At 37.6% G+C, this 13,107-nt stretch overlaps 1 protein-coding gene across 2 annotated transcripts in view; it reads right to left on the bottom strand.

Annotated features, from left to right (window-relative positions):
- Window positions 1–13,107, bottom strand: part of edem3 (ER degradation enhancer, mannosidase alpha-like 3) — a 71,091-nt gene that overhangs the window by 23,832 nt on the left and 34,152 nt on the right. For both annotated transcript variants that reach the window (XM_048602043.1, XM_048602042.1), the window contains 8 exons: window positions 12,467–12,550; window positions 10,798–10,881; window positions 10,493–10,617; window positions 9,821–9,983; window positions 6,643–6,797; window positions 5,840–5,993; window positions 5,006–5,197; window positions 389–554 (listed from right to left, as the gene is read on the bottom strand). In XM_048602043.1, the coding sequence (XP_048458000.1) occupies window positions 389–554; window positions 5,006–5,197; window positions 5,840–5,993; window positions 6,643–6,797; window positions 9,821–9,983; window positions 10,493–10,617; window positions 10,798–10,881; window positions 12,467–12,550 (1,123 nt within the window). The remainder of the gene's footprint in view (window positions 1–388; window positions 555–5,005; window positions 5,198–5,839; window positions 5,994–6,642; window positions 6,798–9,820; window positions 9,984–10,492; window positions 10,618–10,797; window positions 10,882–12,466; window positions 12,551–13,107) is intronic.

Consider the following 13,107-nt stretch of genomic DNA (forward strand, 5'->3'; position numbering starts at 1 on the left):
GATTAGGAGGGTCAAGGGGATTAGGAGGGTCAAGGGGATTAGGAGGGATAATGCATTACAATCACAAATCAGATTACTATTGATGAGGGCACACAGTTAAAAAAGGTGTGTACACATTATTTTTGGATTGCAGATAAATAAAAACTAAACAAGCATTAAAATGCAACTTCTGCATTGGATGTTATATCATCTAATTAATCAGTATGAATCTTCACTCAGCAGCACAAATCACTAATAATCAGAGAATCTAAAATTCTGTAAATTTCTCTAAATTTCAATTCTGTAATTATCAGGTGGACATGCTAATTCTCTCCTCACAACAGTATATGCATAAATATGTAAAATATTATATCACTATTAATGTGAAAATAAGAACTGTATTCCTTACCAATGACAATGCCACCTATTGCCCCAGCTTTTTGTGCGTTCCGTGCCTTCTCAGCAAACATGCAATGGCCTCGCTGCATTAGGGCAATTTTTCCTTTGATTAATTCAGGATTTAATATCTCTGAGCAGCCATTATAGGGTTCACATTTAGCAACAAAACCACGTACCTATCAAAAATGTAGAGAAACACACAATCAAATTTTACTGTGAAAATTTTCTTTGAAGACAATCTATATTGTCATGTGAAAGTACAATTGATGTAAAGACTGTAATGTCTATAATAACTGTAGTTAAGCAATAATCTCACCCACTGGAAGCATCTCACTCACTGGGCCACCCAACCCTTCCTTTCTTCGAAAACTCCCTCAAGTTTGCTGACAAAGTATGAGCAATTCTGCTAAGTTTAATCGTTATTCTCACTGTTACAATTACTTAAGTTGGTAAACAGAATTTAAACGGTGCAAAATTCACAATGCTTCTATCAAAAATATTGAGTACGAATATTTTGACAGAATTTAAATACCGAAGAACTTCTGATATATGCACAAGGTCAGGCCAATTTTGTAAAGAAGGATTGAATATCCCAGCAAGGACAATATTAGAAAGAAAAATAAAAATTAATTTGTCTTGATGCATTGAAGAGTTAGGAATGTCCTTATAAAACTATAAGACCATAAGAAACAGGAGCAGAATTAGACTATTTGACCCATCGACTCTGCTGCGCCATTTGATCATGGGTGATATGTTTCTCAACTGATTCCCCTGCCTTCTCCCTATAACCCTTGATCCCTTACCAATCAAGAACCTATCTCTCTGTCTTAAATAGACTCAATGACTTGGTCTCTGCAGCAACAGGTTTTGCAGATTAACCACTCTTTGGTTCGTCCTTATCTCAGTGTTAAAATGTCATCCTTTCACTCTGAGGTTATACCCTTGCATCCCAGTCTCTCCTGCTAGTGGAAACATCCTCTCCATATCCAATCTATTCAGACTTGTCAGTTTTATGTAAGTTTCAATAAGATCTCCCCCCATCCTTCTAAACTCCATCGAGTACAGACCCAGAGTCCTCGAACATTCCTCATATTACAAGCCTTTCATCGTCAGGGTCATTCTTGTAAACCACTCCTGGACCCCATTCCTCCTTAGATACGGGACTCAAAATTGCTCACAATATTCCAAACGCAAACTGGCTTTAGCTTTATACAGCCTCAGCAGTACATTTCTGTTCTTGTATTCTAGCCTTCTTGGAATTAATACTAACATTGCATATGATTTCCTAACTGCCAAAAGAATCTGCTTGTTAATAATGGGATGTTATAGGCTCAAGAAGAGAATCCTGATCTAGATTTCTAAAGCATTTAGAAAATAGACTATACCTCTATTCTTTCTACTATCATGCATAACCCCACATCTTTGCACATTGTATTCTATCTACCACGTCTTGGCCCACTCTCCTAACCTGTCCAAGTCCTTCTGCAGCCTCCCCACTTCCTCAACACTACCTGCCCCCCACCTATCTTTGTGTCATCTGCAAACATAGCAACAATACCCCCAGTTTCTTTGGCCAGATTGTTAAATGTATAATGTGAACAGATGCGGTCTCATAATGGACCCCTACAGAACTCCACGAGTCACCAGCTGCCATCCTGAAAAAGACCCCTTTATCTCTACTCTCTGTCTTCTGCCAGGCAGTCAATCCTCGAGCCATGTTAGTACCTTGCCCCTAACACCACAGACTCTTATCCTATTTAGTAGCACCTTGTCAAAAGCCTTCTGAAAATCCAAATGGATCACATCCACCAGCTCTCCTTTGTCTAAGTTGCTTGTTACCTCCTCAAAAGAATTCCAAATAGATTTGTCAGGAATTACTTCCCTTTGACAAAGCCATGCTGACTCAGTGCTTTTTTTACTATGCTTTCCAAGTACCCTGCAACTCATTCTTAATAATAGACCCTAAAAATCTTACCAACAACCGAGGTCAGGCTAACTGGCCTACAATTTCCTGTCTCTGCCTCTCTCCCTTCTTAAACAGGGGTGTTACGTTTGACATTTCCAGGCACCCTCCCTTACTTCAGTGATTCCTGACAGATCACCACCAATGCCTCAACAATCTCCTCAGTTATCTCCTTCAGAACTCTGGAGTGTAATCCATCTGAACCAGGTAATTTATTCACCTTCGGCTTCCTTATCACCTTCGCTTTAGTGATGCCACTACACTTACTGCTGCGCCCTGACTCTCTTGAAGACAGGAAGGCAAATGGTATGTTGACCTTTATCGCAAGAGGGTTTGAGTACAGGAGTAAGGAAATTTTACTGCATCTGTGCAGGTTGATGAGACCACACCTGGAGTCATGTGTGCAGTTTTAAGGAAAGATTGACTGGGCCCGTATTCACTGGAGTCTTGGAGAATGAGAAGGGATCTCATTGAAATGTATAAAATTCCGGCAGAACTGGAGAGGATTGAGGAATGATGTCTCCCCTGACTAGGCAGTTCCAAAATAAGGGGGCATGGTATCAGGATGAGGAGAAATTTCACCATTCTCAAGGTGATGAACTTGTGAAATTTTCTACTACAGAAAGCTGTGGAGACAAAGTCACTAAATATATTTAAGAATGAAACACAAATTTATAGAACCTAAAGGTGTCAAGGGGATGGTGAGAGAGTGCGAGGATGGTATGGAAAGAGAGGAAATAGAGCTACAGTCATGTTGAACGCCAGAGCAAGTTCAATGGGCTGAATGGTCTCCTTCTACTTCTATTTTCTATGTTTCAACATACATGGATTTGATTTTACGCAACTTAAATATCTTAACTTAAAAAGGATGTTAATAAATTAAAGTGGTGACTAAATTATACTATTGCGAGAGTCTGGCTTTAACGTGCTGAGTATGTGTGATGATTGTATCCACAAATATGTCAGAGAATGATTTATGATTAGTACAGTAACAGAAGGATTATATAAACTAATAAAAAGATCATGTTTAAAAAATTGCAAGTTTTCATTAAAAAGTGTGCTGGAAAAACAAAGCAAAAAGATCTGGCAACATCTGTAGAGAGAAAAACAGAGTGAATGTTGAGAGTCCAAACGAAGAGTCACTGGACTCGAAATGTTACCTCTGCTTTTCTCTCAACTGATGCTGCCAGACCTGCTGCGTTTCTCAAACACTTTGTTTTAGATTTCCAGCATCTGGAGTTGTGTGTGTTTATTATTATGGTAATAATGGGGTGGGTATGAAGGTGATAGGAAGGGGCAGGAAGCTTATGACAGATATGATGTGCTAGAATATTGTGTTACTATCAGGAGCAGATAGCTGAAGTCAATTGTGATGGAACATTAGTGCCTGAAGAGGGTGAAATGTTAAGTATTTTGGAGGTACTGTAATTTCTATGTCTGAACAAGATATCTTTGCTCGTACAAACATTTCTGCCTCTACACAAGATGCTCAAAACGTGCAATTCAAATGAAGTTTGAAAATCAAAAGCTAAAACAAAAGCAGCCAAGGACTTTATATACAGAAGACTGAAAGAGGAAAATAGAAAATAAAGTTTAACAGCTAAAATGTAACACAAAGTTCAGGAGTTATGCTGCCCTTTATAAGTTCATACGTTATGTGCTCACAACACAGTTTCTTATGCACCTTGATCCTGATTTCAGTCACAACTCCACGGCAATTGCTGAATGGATGTCATAAAATTCCCAGCAGGAAGGAAGGAAATATTGGACTTGTCCTGTGTATCCCTAAATAGCCAAGTTTATAGCAGTGTCAGGATTGCTGGGAGATGAACAACACCCTGTTTTTCATATTCACTTGAGGAATGTAGGCATCGCTGCTGGCCTACATTTTTATTATCTGCCTGTAGTTGGCCTTGAGAACATATCTTCTTGAACTGCTGGAGTCCATGTTCTACATGAGTTACTGATGGAAAGAAAAATGAACACTCTGGTTCCTCACCACTAGCTGACATGTTTATGCCATGTGGGCTAGCAGATATATTCAAGGTCACAATTTCCAATATGATAGATACTGCATTTTATATCTTCTGTGTTTTTTTTTTCAATTCTGTGTAGAATAAGCTATCAAAAATGGTCTAATATACATGGATTGTTCTTTAAAAATAATTCAGACTTTAGTATTAATTAATACTTTTTTCACTTTTCAAAACCCAGAATCAACTTTAAGAATGGTCACAAACTTCACTGACCTGGTCCTAGAAAGATGTCACAACATTCCCAATCCCTCAGAAAAACAACATGGAGTGCAACAATCTGAGTTCTTCCACTTTAATTGTGGAAGAGCCCTTTAAAAAAGTGACATCATTTTAAACAACATTTAACAGCAAAGTATCATTTTTTTTAAAAAAGAAAGAAACTAGACTTTTGCCACAGAGTACATAGAAATGCTTAAGTTAATTATATATTTAACCAATGCTGTTAAATAAATTTGTAAAGTCACTGAAAAGATAAACAGTTAATAAGCTGATCTCTTAGATAAATCAACTTACTCTAAGACAATTTACTGCATGGTAAACTAATTTCATTTTCAAGAAAAACTGGCAAATACTGTATTTTATGTATGTATAAATATTTAATTATTGGTCAGTTTTAGTGGCTCCATACCCCACTGGTAATTTTAGAAAGTTCTGTTCCAAACTGTGCGGGTCCAGCTGTAAGTACCACTCTACCAAGGAATGGGTGGGAGGTAATCTGAACAGCTCGAGGTGGCAGCTGTTCCTTCTGTTGCTGACTGGACAATTCAATCATCTCCTGCATAAAGCGCAGGCCATCCTCAGCATCATGTGCACTGGCTGCCTGGGGAGCAGAAAAGCAAAACACTGTTCATTCATTACTGAATTCACTCTCCTTAAAAGGCAGCAGCAATTTGATGTTCTTCTTTTCACCTTCAGCTCCTAAAAATGCAGTGCCTAATTACAAGCATAAGTTCAAATTTAGTTCCCCTCGGGTATAAGTAAGTTGTGCACATTTCTCTGCTTTTGCTCTGTTTTCCTTACTTGGCCCTTCTCTAATAAAAGATGAGAATATTTCTGATACACTGACAGACGAATCTATGAATTTACTCAATGTACTTCATATTTTCTCAGACTGTAGAATACAAAAGGGATTCAGATTTTCTATTATAACGCATTTAAAACAGTTTTTGCACATATTTGGCTTTTAGTAATACTTTGAAAATAGGTTTGTTGATCTCTTTTCATTTTCCATATATTTCATGTATTGATCATATTGAAGTGATATTTACCCAAATAGGATCCAACTGTTATTACTTGCAATGTACCCCACAGAATATCATGTATTCTACTTTTAGTGCAAATTCCATCTTCCAAACAATTTTCCACCCGTTTGCATTCAATCCGTCCTCTCCTCTCAGATTAATAATTTTAAAATTGCATGTATGCCTGCTTTATGGACAATATTATACAGCGGTAATTTCACCTGGTTTGCATGCTGAACCAACTGGACCCTGCCATCTTTCAGATGAATTAAACTGACTCCCATTTTCTTCAGTAACTCAAGATGTTCAGGGTTGTTGGCCATAAAGTCCCTGGCCCTCAGATGTGACCTGGTCCCAGGATCATCACCTACTTCCCTATAATGAAGAAAGACAGACAAACACACACAGGGAATTTAATTTCCATCAGCAAAATAATAAGAAAAACTACATAAAATAATGAACGATTATGTACTGTTTGCTTGCGAGAGAAAACAACCTTAGCAAAGGCAATGAACAATCCATTTTGGAAATACTCTAACTTGAAATTGAATTACATTTTGCACAAATATAAACAAATTCAATAAACAAACTGAAAATTATTTGCACCAGTTTTACATTATTACAACTAATTCAATAAATGCAGTTTGTTTAATATAAATGTACAAAAATAAGTTCACTCTCTAAACTGAAACACAGGTATCCAACGTAAGTGACTCACTTGATTAAGCTTTTTAAATATATTAGTGAAAATGTTTTGGTTTTATCATCAGCAGATTATTAACACAAACTTGGCAAGCAGCATGTTCACAAAAACAAGATGCATCAAAGCAGAAATGTTCTTATTCTTTACAACAGACTATCTGCAAATAGCTATACTGCAGTATAATAATGATGATGTGTACTGCTAAATGTTCATTTATATCAGGATAATGTATTCAAAACTAGGTCCACTTGGAAAAGACAAAACTTTAAACAAATCTTGCACATATAATCTCAGGGTTTAGTAAACACAAGCAATTCTTACTGTCGGATGCTGGCCTTTGGGCAAGTTTTGTCCACCACGTTTTTAAAAGGTTCACGAATGCTGTTCGCATAAGAGGGATCATTTGGAAACAAAACCTGTGTATTAGGGCAAGACCAGTCAAAGTTGTTGTCGTCCAAATCTATGTAACCTGCCGTCTAGGAGGAGACAAAAAATAATTAATGAATGGTGGGGTTTGGGACTTGTCAGTAGTCTGCTTTTAACTGTGTGAAGCTGAAGGAAGAGGACCCATGTCTGTTCCTGCTTTCTTAGCTACAGGCATGACCTATGCTTCACTCTCTCAGATTCAAAGAATCATAGAATCATCATAGAATCACAGAATCGCTAGTGTGGAAACAGGCCATTCGGCCAAACAAGTCCACACCACCCCTCCGAACAACATCCCACCCAGACCCACTCCCCTAATTTCCCATGTCTAACCCACCTAACCTAAACATCCCTGGGACACTATGGGCAATTTAACATGGCCAATCCACCTACCCTGCACATCTTTGGACTGTGGGAGGAAACCGGAGCACCCGGAGGAAACCCATGCAGACACGGGGAGAATGTGCAAACTCCACACAGACAGTTGCCCGAAGCTGGAATCGAACCCGGGTCTCTGGCACTGTGAGGCAGCAGTGCTATCTACTGAGCCACCATGCCGCTCCTGAAGTGGTAGAAGTCCATACTTGACGTGGTGGGGTTGTGTGTGCATATGTGCAAACAATGTTAAACCTGCATGATGTGATGGTTATGGGTCTTTTGCTCCACTATCAAAAAGCTAGAAGACATTTGGTGTAGAGAAACAGAGAAATTTCATGACTTTAACTGACTGAGACTCCACTTGGAACAGCAGGACCAACATTTGCTTTGGACAAAACCCAGATGTCCATAGTTTATCAGTAGCTAGTTGCCAATGGAAGGAGAAATTTACAAAGTTTGGGTTGAGGGAGGTTTAATGAAAACTAAAGTTCAGCCACTGTGCCATACTCCCAATTCTTGAGAAAGGATGGTCCATGTTACATTCCAAGGATCACTGCAAGCTTTCTGTGTCATCTCATGACATGAAGCACACTTCTGAGAAAGGGCTAGTGAAGATTCAAGAGGGGATGATTTTCTTTTGGCCGAGAAAAGTGATGCCACGTCTTTACGGGAGTTTTGCTGAAAAACTCTACAAAGAAACAATCAATTTGTCAGGAGAGAAATTGCCAATAGGCTGAGGGTACCTGCAGTAAGTGCTGGATCCATCATACTTTCTTGTGATTTAAATCCATCTGGAATTTTCTCCAGAGCTTTGTAGGAGAAGTATACAGCAATTGCCTCCAATCTCAGTCAGAAATCATGATCTCCTGTAGGTGTACTGTCTAATACTAATATTTAATACTTAGGAAATTTAGCTTGCCTACACGTTCAGAAAAAAGTTGCAGGGGTGTCCTTCACTGTCTTGTGAAGAGTGTTATTTTGAGATCTGTGCGCCAGAGTTCTTCTAAAATCACAAACAAGGCTTCTTTCTAAACACAACTAACTTTTGGCCACTTGTGGATCTGGCCAGTCCTTTCCCAGTGCTTGGGATGTTTGTGTAAATAAGCAAATGCGGAACGAGGCCTTAGTTTGCTCACTGCCAAACCCAAAATGTCAACAGAGCCAGTTATCAGTTCATGTCACTAACAGTAGTATGATGAAGAGATGCAAGAGATGTAACTTTGCTCCAAAAGGACTGCAAGAGCTCTGGGCTTTGTTATTGAGGATAACTTTAAAGGGGTCATTCATTTGTAGAATCATGTAAAAACAAATCCAATAACAATTGCACTATTTTTGTGATTTGGGTTTGTCTCCTTTTTCTCTTCCATATACCAATAAATTAAAAACATACACAAGAAAGGTCCTGTCATAACATAACCATAGTTACACAATTTGGTGATAAGAAACGACATAGATACATATTAGCCTGATAAGTCATGCACATTATTTCACAACAAGTTTTGAAATGCACAGGTGATAATGGCCATCAGTTATTGCATTCAAAGAAAAAAAATCACTAAATATTATGGATATGATTTTTTTTCTCAGCTGAAAATTGCAGTTACATTTTCTCTTTGATGCTAAGATGAAGGTTTTTGATCCAAAAACAAATGGCAGCAGACTAAAAAATGTTGATAACCTGAATTCTACCTGGAACCCATCTCCAATTCTCCCATTTTTGGCTTTAGCAAAGATAGGCAGCCAACCTGTACCAAGAAGATGGGTTTTTACTTTAAGTACTACAATGAGGCTGCACCAATTTCATTGTTATTTCCCATTTAAAAATTAGCTGTGGACAGCTAGGTTTCTGGGATCTTGAGAGGACTAGCAGCTAAGCTAAGTCAAATTCTGTTTCCAACTTATGTTCTGGGTCCAGCATTCCCCATGCTCTGACGTGCCTAACCTTTCCTACAATGCTTTGGATATTCCTGGATCATGTTATACCATGAAGCGTCAGGCAACTTCTGCCCAGTCCCCATCCCTCCCACTGAAGCCTTTGATTTATCTCTCATGTCTAGGAGTCTAAAATCACCACCACCTTCCACCCTAGGATTGATCACTCCCATCACTGCTCCAAATTCTGATCACTTAGGGTGTGGACTTAACTTGCCCTGCAGCCTTCTATGGAGTATTCTAAGCCAAGTCTGTCAGTCAATCTGCCTTTCAGATGGAGAACTTGTCAATGGCATCACATCTTTGCAGTACAGTCATCCCTGGTTTCCCCTACACTCTACAGAATGCAACCTATAGGATGCCTACTCCCATTCATCCCCCTTAAAATCAATAGTAGTGGATCTCTTACATAACTACTCAAAATTAATATATTGGAGAGTTGCTACTTCTAACAATTTACCTGCTCATTAACCACATGCACCTCAAGAGGTAAAAGCATCTCATTACAGCAGGAAGCAGCGAATATTGTATTTGCATTGGAATCAGTCTATATAGATCAAGTTGCACATCTACTGAAAATCATAATGTAAAGCGAAACTGTAAAAACAGATTTTTACAACTAACAGAATTTGTTTACTTGGAATATACTGTATCCATAGTTGCAGATGATCCAGCTAATATTTCTAGATTATCACTCCCCCTGTTGTTATCTTTAGTTCATCATACCTCCAAACAATTACACAGCATGAAGTGATTCACCTACCTGATTATTTCTATTTTTGGTAAAATTAGTAGAGAGCCAAAGTGGCAATAGATGGGCCTCAGTGGTGAAGATATAATCCTCAACATCAAAGAGGACATCATCTTTCTCCGCAAACAGTAGGTACAGATATTTAAACATTTCAGCCAAGAAAAAGGAATCCATTCTGTACAAAAAGAAGAAGGATTATTAAAAATAAACTCTAAATCTACTATTAGCATCAAACAAGTGATGGATTTTTCCCTAGTGTTGTCTTGATAGCTGCCGTTTTAAAACTTGATCATTGCACAATAACAGTTTAGCAGCAACCCACTGATACATAGCATAAGGGAATTAATTACACAATCCGGAAGCATATACAAGGCTCCTGATCAATTGTATTGGTAGTTGACTTATGTTTGGTATTCAAAATCCAGGATATGTTGTTAGAGCAATTTCCATCAGGCAATGACTTTAATCTGAGCACTGCAATGTTTAGAAAAAGTGTTATCTTTCAACCTTTCTCTGGAGAACCAAAATGGTGACCACCACAGACATTGTAAAACCGTTATTTAAAATAACTATGACCGAAGTGAGAACAGAGACTACTCTCACTGAAATTTCTACAGATTGTGCTAAGTTTTTTTTCTAGATCCTATTTTCTGGTAATGAACTACCCGTAGTAAATGGTCTGACCTGTCTTCATGGCTTCCTGTCCGAACATCTTTCATTGCTGCAAAGCCACACGGTACACGAGCGTACTTGTTCAGGTTCTCAATGATGGTCTTTCCCACTTCCAAGTAATATTTGTCACCTGTAGCCTGTTTACAATGATGATAGTCACTTACACATGAATCAGATCAAGATTAAAAATTCATATCAGCTTCTGGTTTAATGACAAAGTTTTGCCAAATTCTTCCACCATTTAGATATCAATTTAAAAAAAGAAATTTCCCTTAAAAAAAAGTTTAAAAATCCATCAAATAAAACCACAAGCTTACCTTGTATAGGAAGTAGGTACTTTCAGCAAATTCAGGTCTGAGGGGATGTTGAGCCCAGTGAACCCTAAAATCAGTGGTAAAGGCCTAGAAACCCAAGAACAAAAATTTCCAATTAGGAAATTCTGATTTTACAGAACAACGTTGAGATTAGTTTTGTGAATTGAACATTTATACAATTTTAGACAAAAAATAGCAGTCACATCACTTGACACATTAGTTATTTGCACTTTGTTTAGTAGTTTAGGAGCCGCAACCATTGAATATTCTGCTAATTAACTCGGCAAGGTTAAACTTCGATGTGTAAAACTTTCTCACTGCAACATTAGCTTAAGTAGCATTCTTATGAGTTTTTTCGTCACAAGCACTAAAACATTTCTCTTAAACTAATGCATTTTGTGAAGAGTTAAAGTTGAGTGCAAGAGAGCAGCAAGATTGAAAAAGCAAATGTGACCATGAAATAGAACCACATCGAAATGTAAGGTGACTAGATGTTGGATTGTGGAAGGGAGAAAGACGGCAGGCTGAAAATGTTAGTTTTAGTCAGAGATTGTAATGATTTGGGATTTAAGAACAATAACTACACTTATCCAGAAGCTTTGATAAATTATCCTGAGAAAGTCAGTTCAAATCTTACCATGGCAGTTTGAGAATCTGAATTAGGAATTTGAATTCAGAATTGAAAACAAATCATCACTATCAGTAAAGGTGGCCATGAAGCTGTCAAAAAAATCTACTGGTTCGTTAATGCTGTTTAGGGAAGTAAACCTACTCAAGCCTACAGTGGGAATTCAGGTATGCAAAGCACAAAGCCAACAGCAGTTCAAGACTGTGGCACATCAATAATTTCTCACAGAGAAACTAGGAAAAGCAGTAAATGGCGGACTTGTCAGCAACAACCATTTCTTAAGAACAATCATTAAAAAAATTGGAGCTTGTAGAAAAAAAAAGCCTGAAGTCTAAAAAACTATTAACAAGGCAGTAATAATGAATTATTGAAGTAAAAAAAAAAGAGGTTATCAAGATAGAAATTAGAGGGTAAAGCTGAGGAAGCTGTAATTTGATAAACAAGTGCTTCATTGTATCCTTCACAGGAAAGGAAGGACAGCTTTCAGAAATGTCCCTAAGTACTTCATCTAGTAAAAATTACATTCAAGTGTACTCACTGTTATATAGGCAAATGTGATATTTCATATACCTAAAGCCCCTAAATTAACACCTTCCCATTTGTTCCTAATTATACTAGTTGAGAGAGTTAATGCAGAACATACTGACAAGGTCCTTGTTCAAATCATTGAATGCTCCAGTACAGATGAAGGCCATTTGGCACGACTTTATTTGAAAGAGCTACTCAATATCATCCCATTCTCTTTTAACATCAAACTTCAATTATGAAACAAAGTCTTATTGAAGATTTATACATCAATTTTTAGTACAAGCAACATCTATCGAAGAGAACAAAACATGTCATTTGAAAAGGGCCAGGAATTCAGTAGAAATGGAATAGCAGGAGTGACAGATGAGACCTGCAAAACACTCCAATAAATCTGATAGCACAAAAAGGTCAAGGAAGAATAGTCAAATAGACTATGGAGTAGCTCCACTGGCATTAATGGTCTTGAGGAACAAAAACGAAGTCAAATAATTTAAAGAATTTGGAAAGCTTTGCTACCTCTGGCAGGAAGTTATGTTTTTTTGTAACTTGGTACAACATCTCATGTGTCTCTATGGCTGGGCGAATATCTCCTTTCAGCACCTTAAAAATTAAGAAACAATTGTGTATAATATTTAATAAAGACTGAACTGCACGCACTAGAAAATGGTTCACAATGTACCAACTGAATTAAACACCATATCAGATATAAATGGAAGAGGCTAGAAATAGAAACCACAGGCACCACAAATAAGGGGAGACCGGCTAATGTTGAGTGCGAACTGAAACACCAACTTGCATGTTTGTTTTTACTGATGCCATCTGAACTGCTGGGTATTACTAGAATTTTCCTGTTTTTGTTTTAAAAAGTTTTCATACATTAAATAAAATTAAAATCACCATGACATTGTATCAACTTCATTTTATAAATTTCATCTGATCTACAATTATTAAAAACTTCCATCAATCACCCTTCAGTTAAATGGTGACAGGCATAATGAATTACAGGCAACCGTGAATAGCTAGCCAGCTGAGATATAAGTCATGATTCAAACCCTTCACAAGCATCGGCCTGTATAAGTGCAAGACTAAGTTGCTGAGGTTGATTTTAGAGGAAATAAATCACATTTACAAATATTATCGTAATGTAAGTACAAGTT

Source organism: Rhincodon typus, chromosome 10, assembly GCF_021869965.1.
Source record: "Rhincodon typus isolate 14 chromosome 10, sRhiTyp1.1, whole genome shotgun sequence".
Classification (NCBI taxonomy): domain Eukaryota; kingdom Metazoa; phylum Chordata; class Chondrichthyes; order Orectolobiformes; family Rhincodontidae; genus Rhincodon; species Rhincodon typus.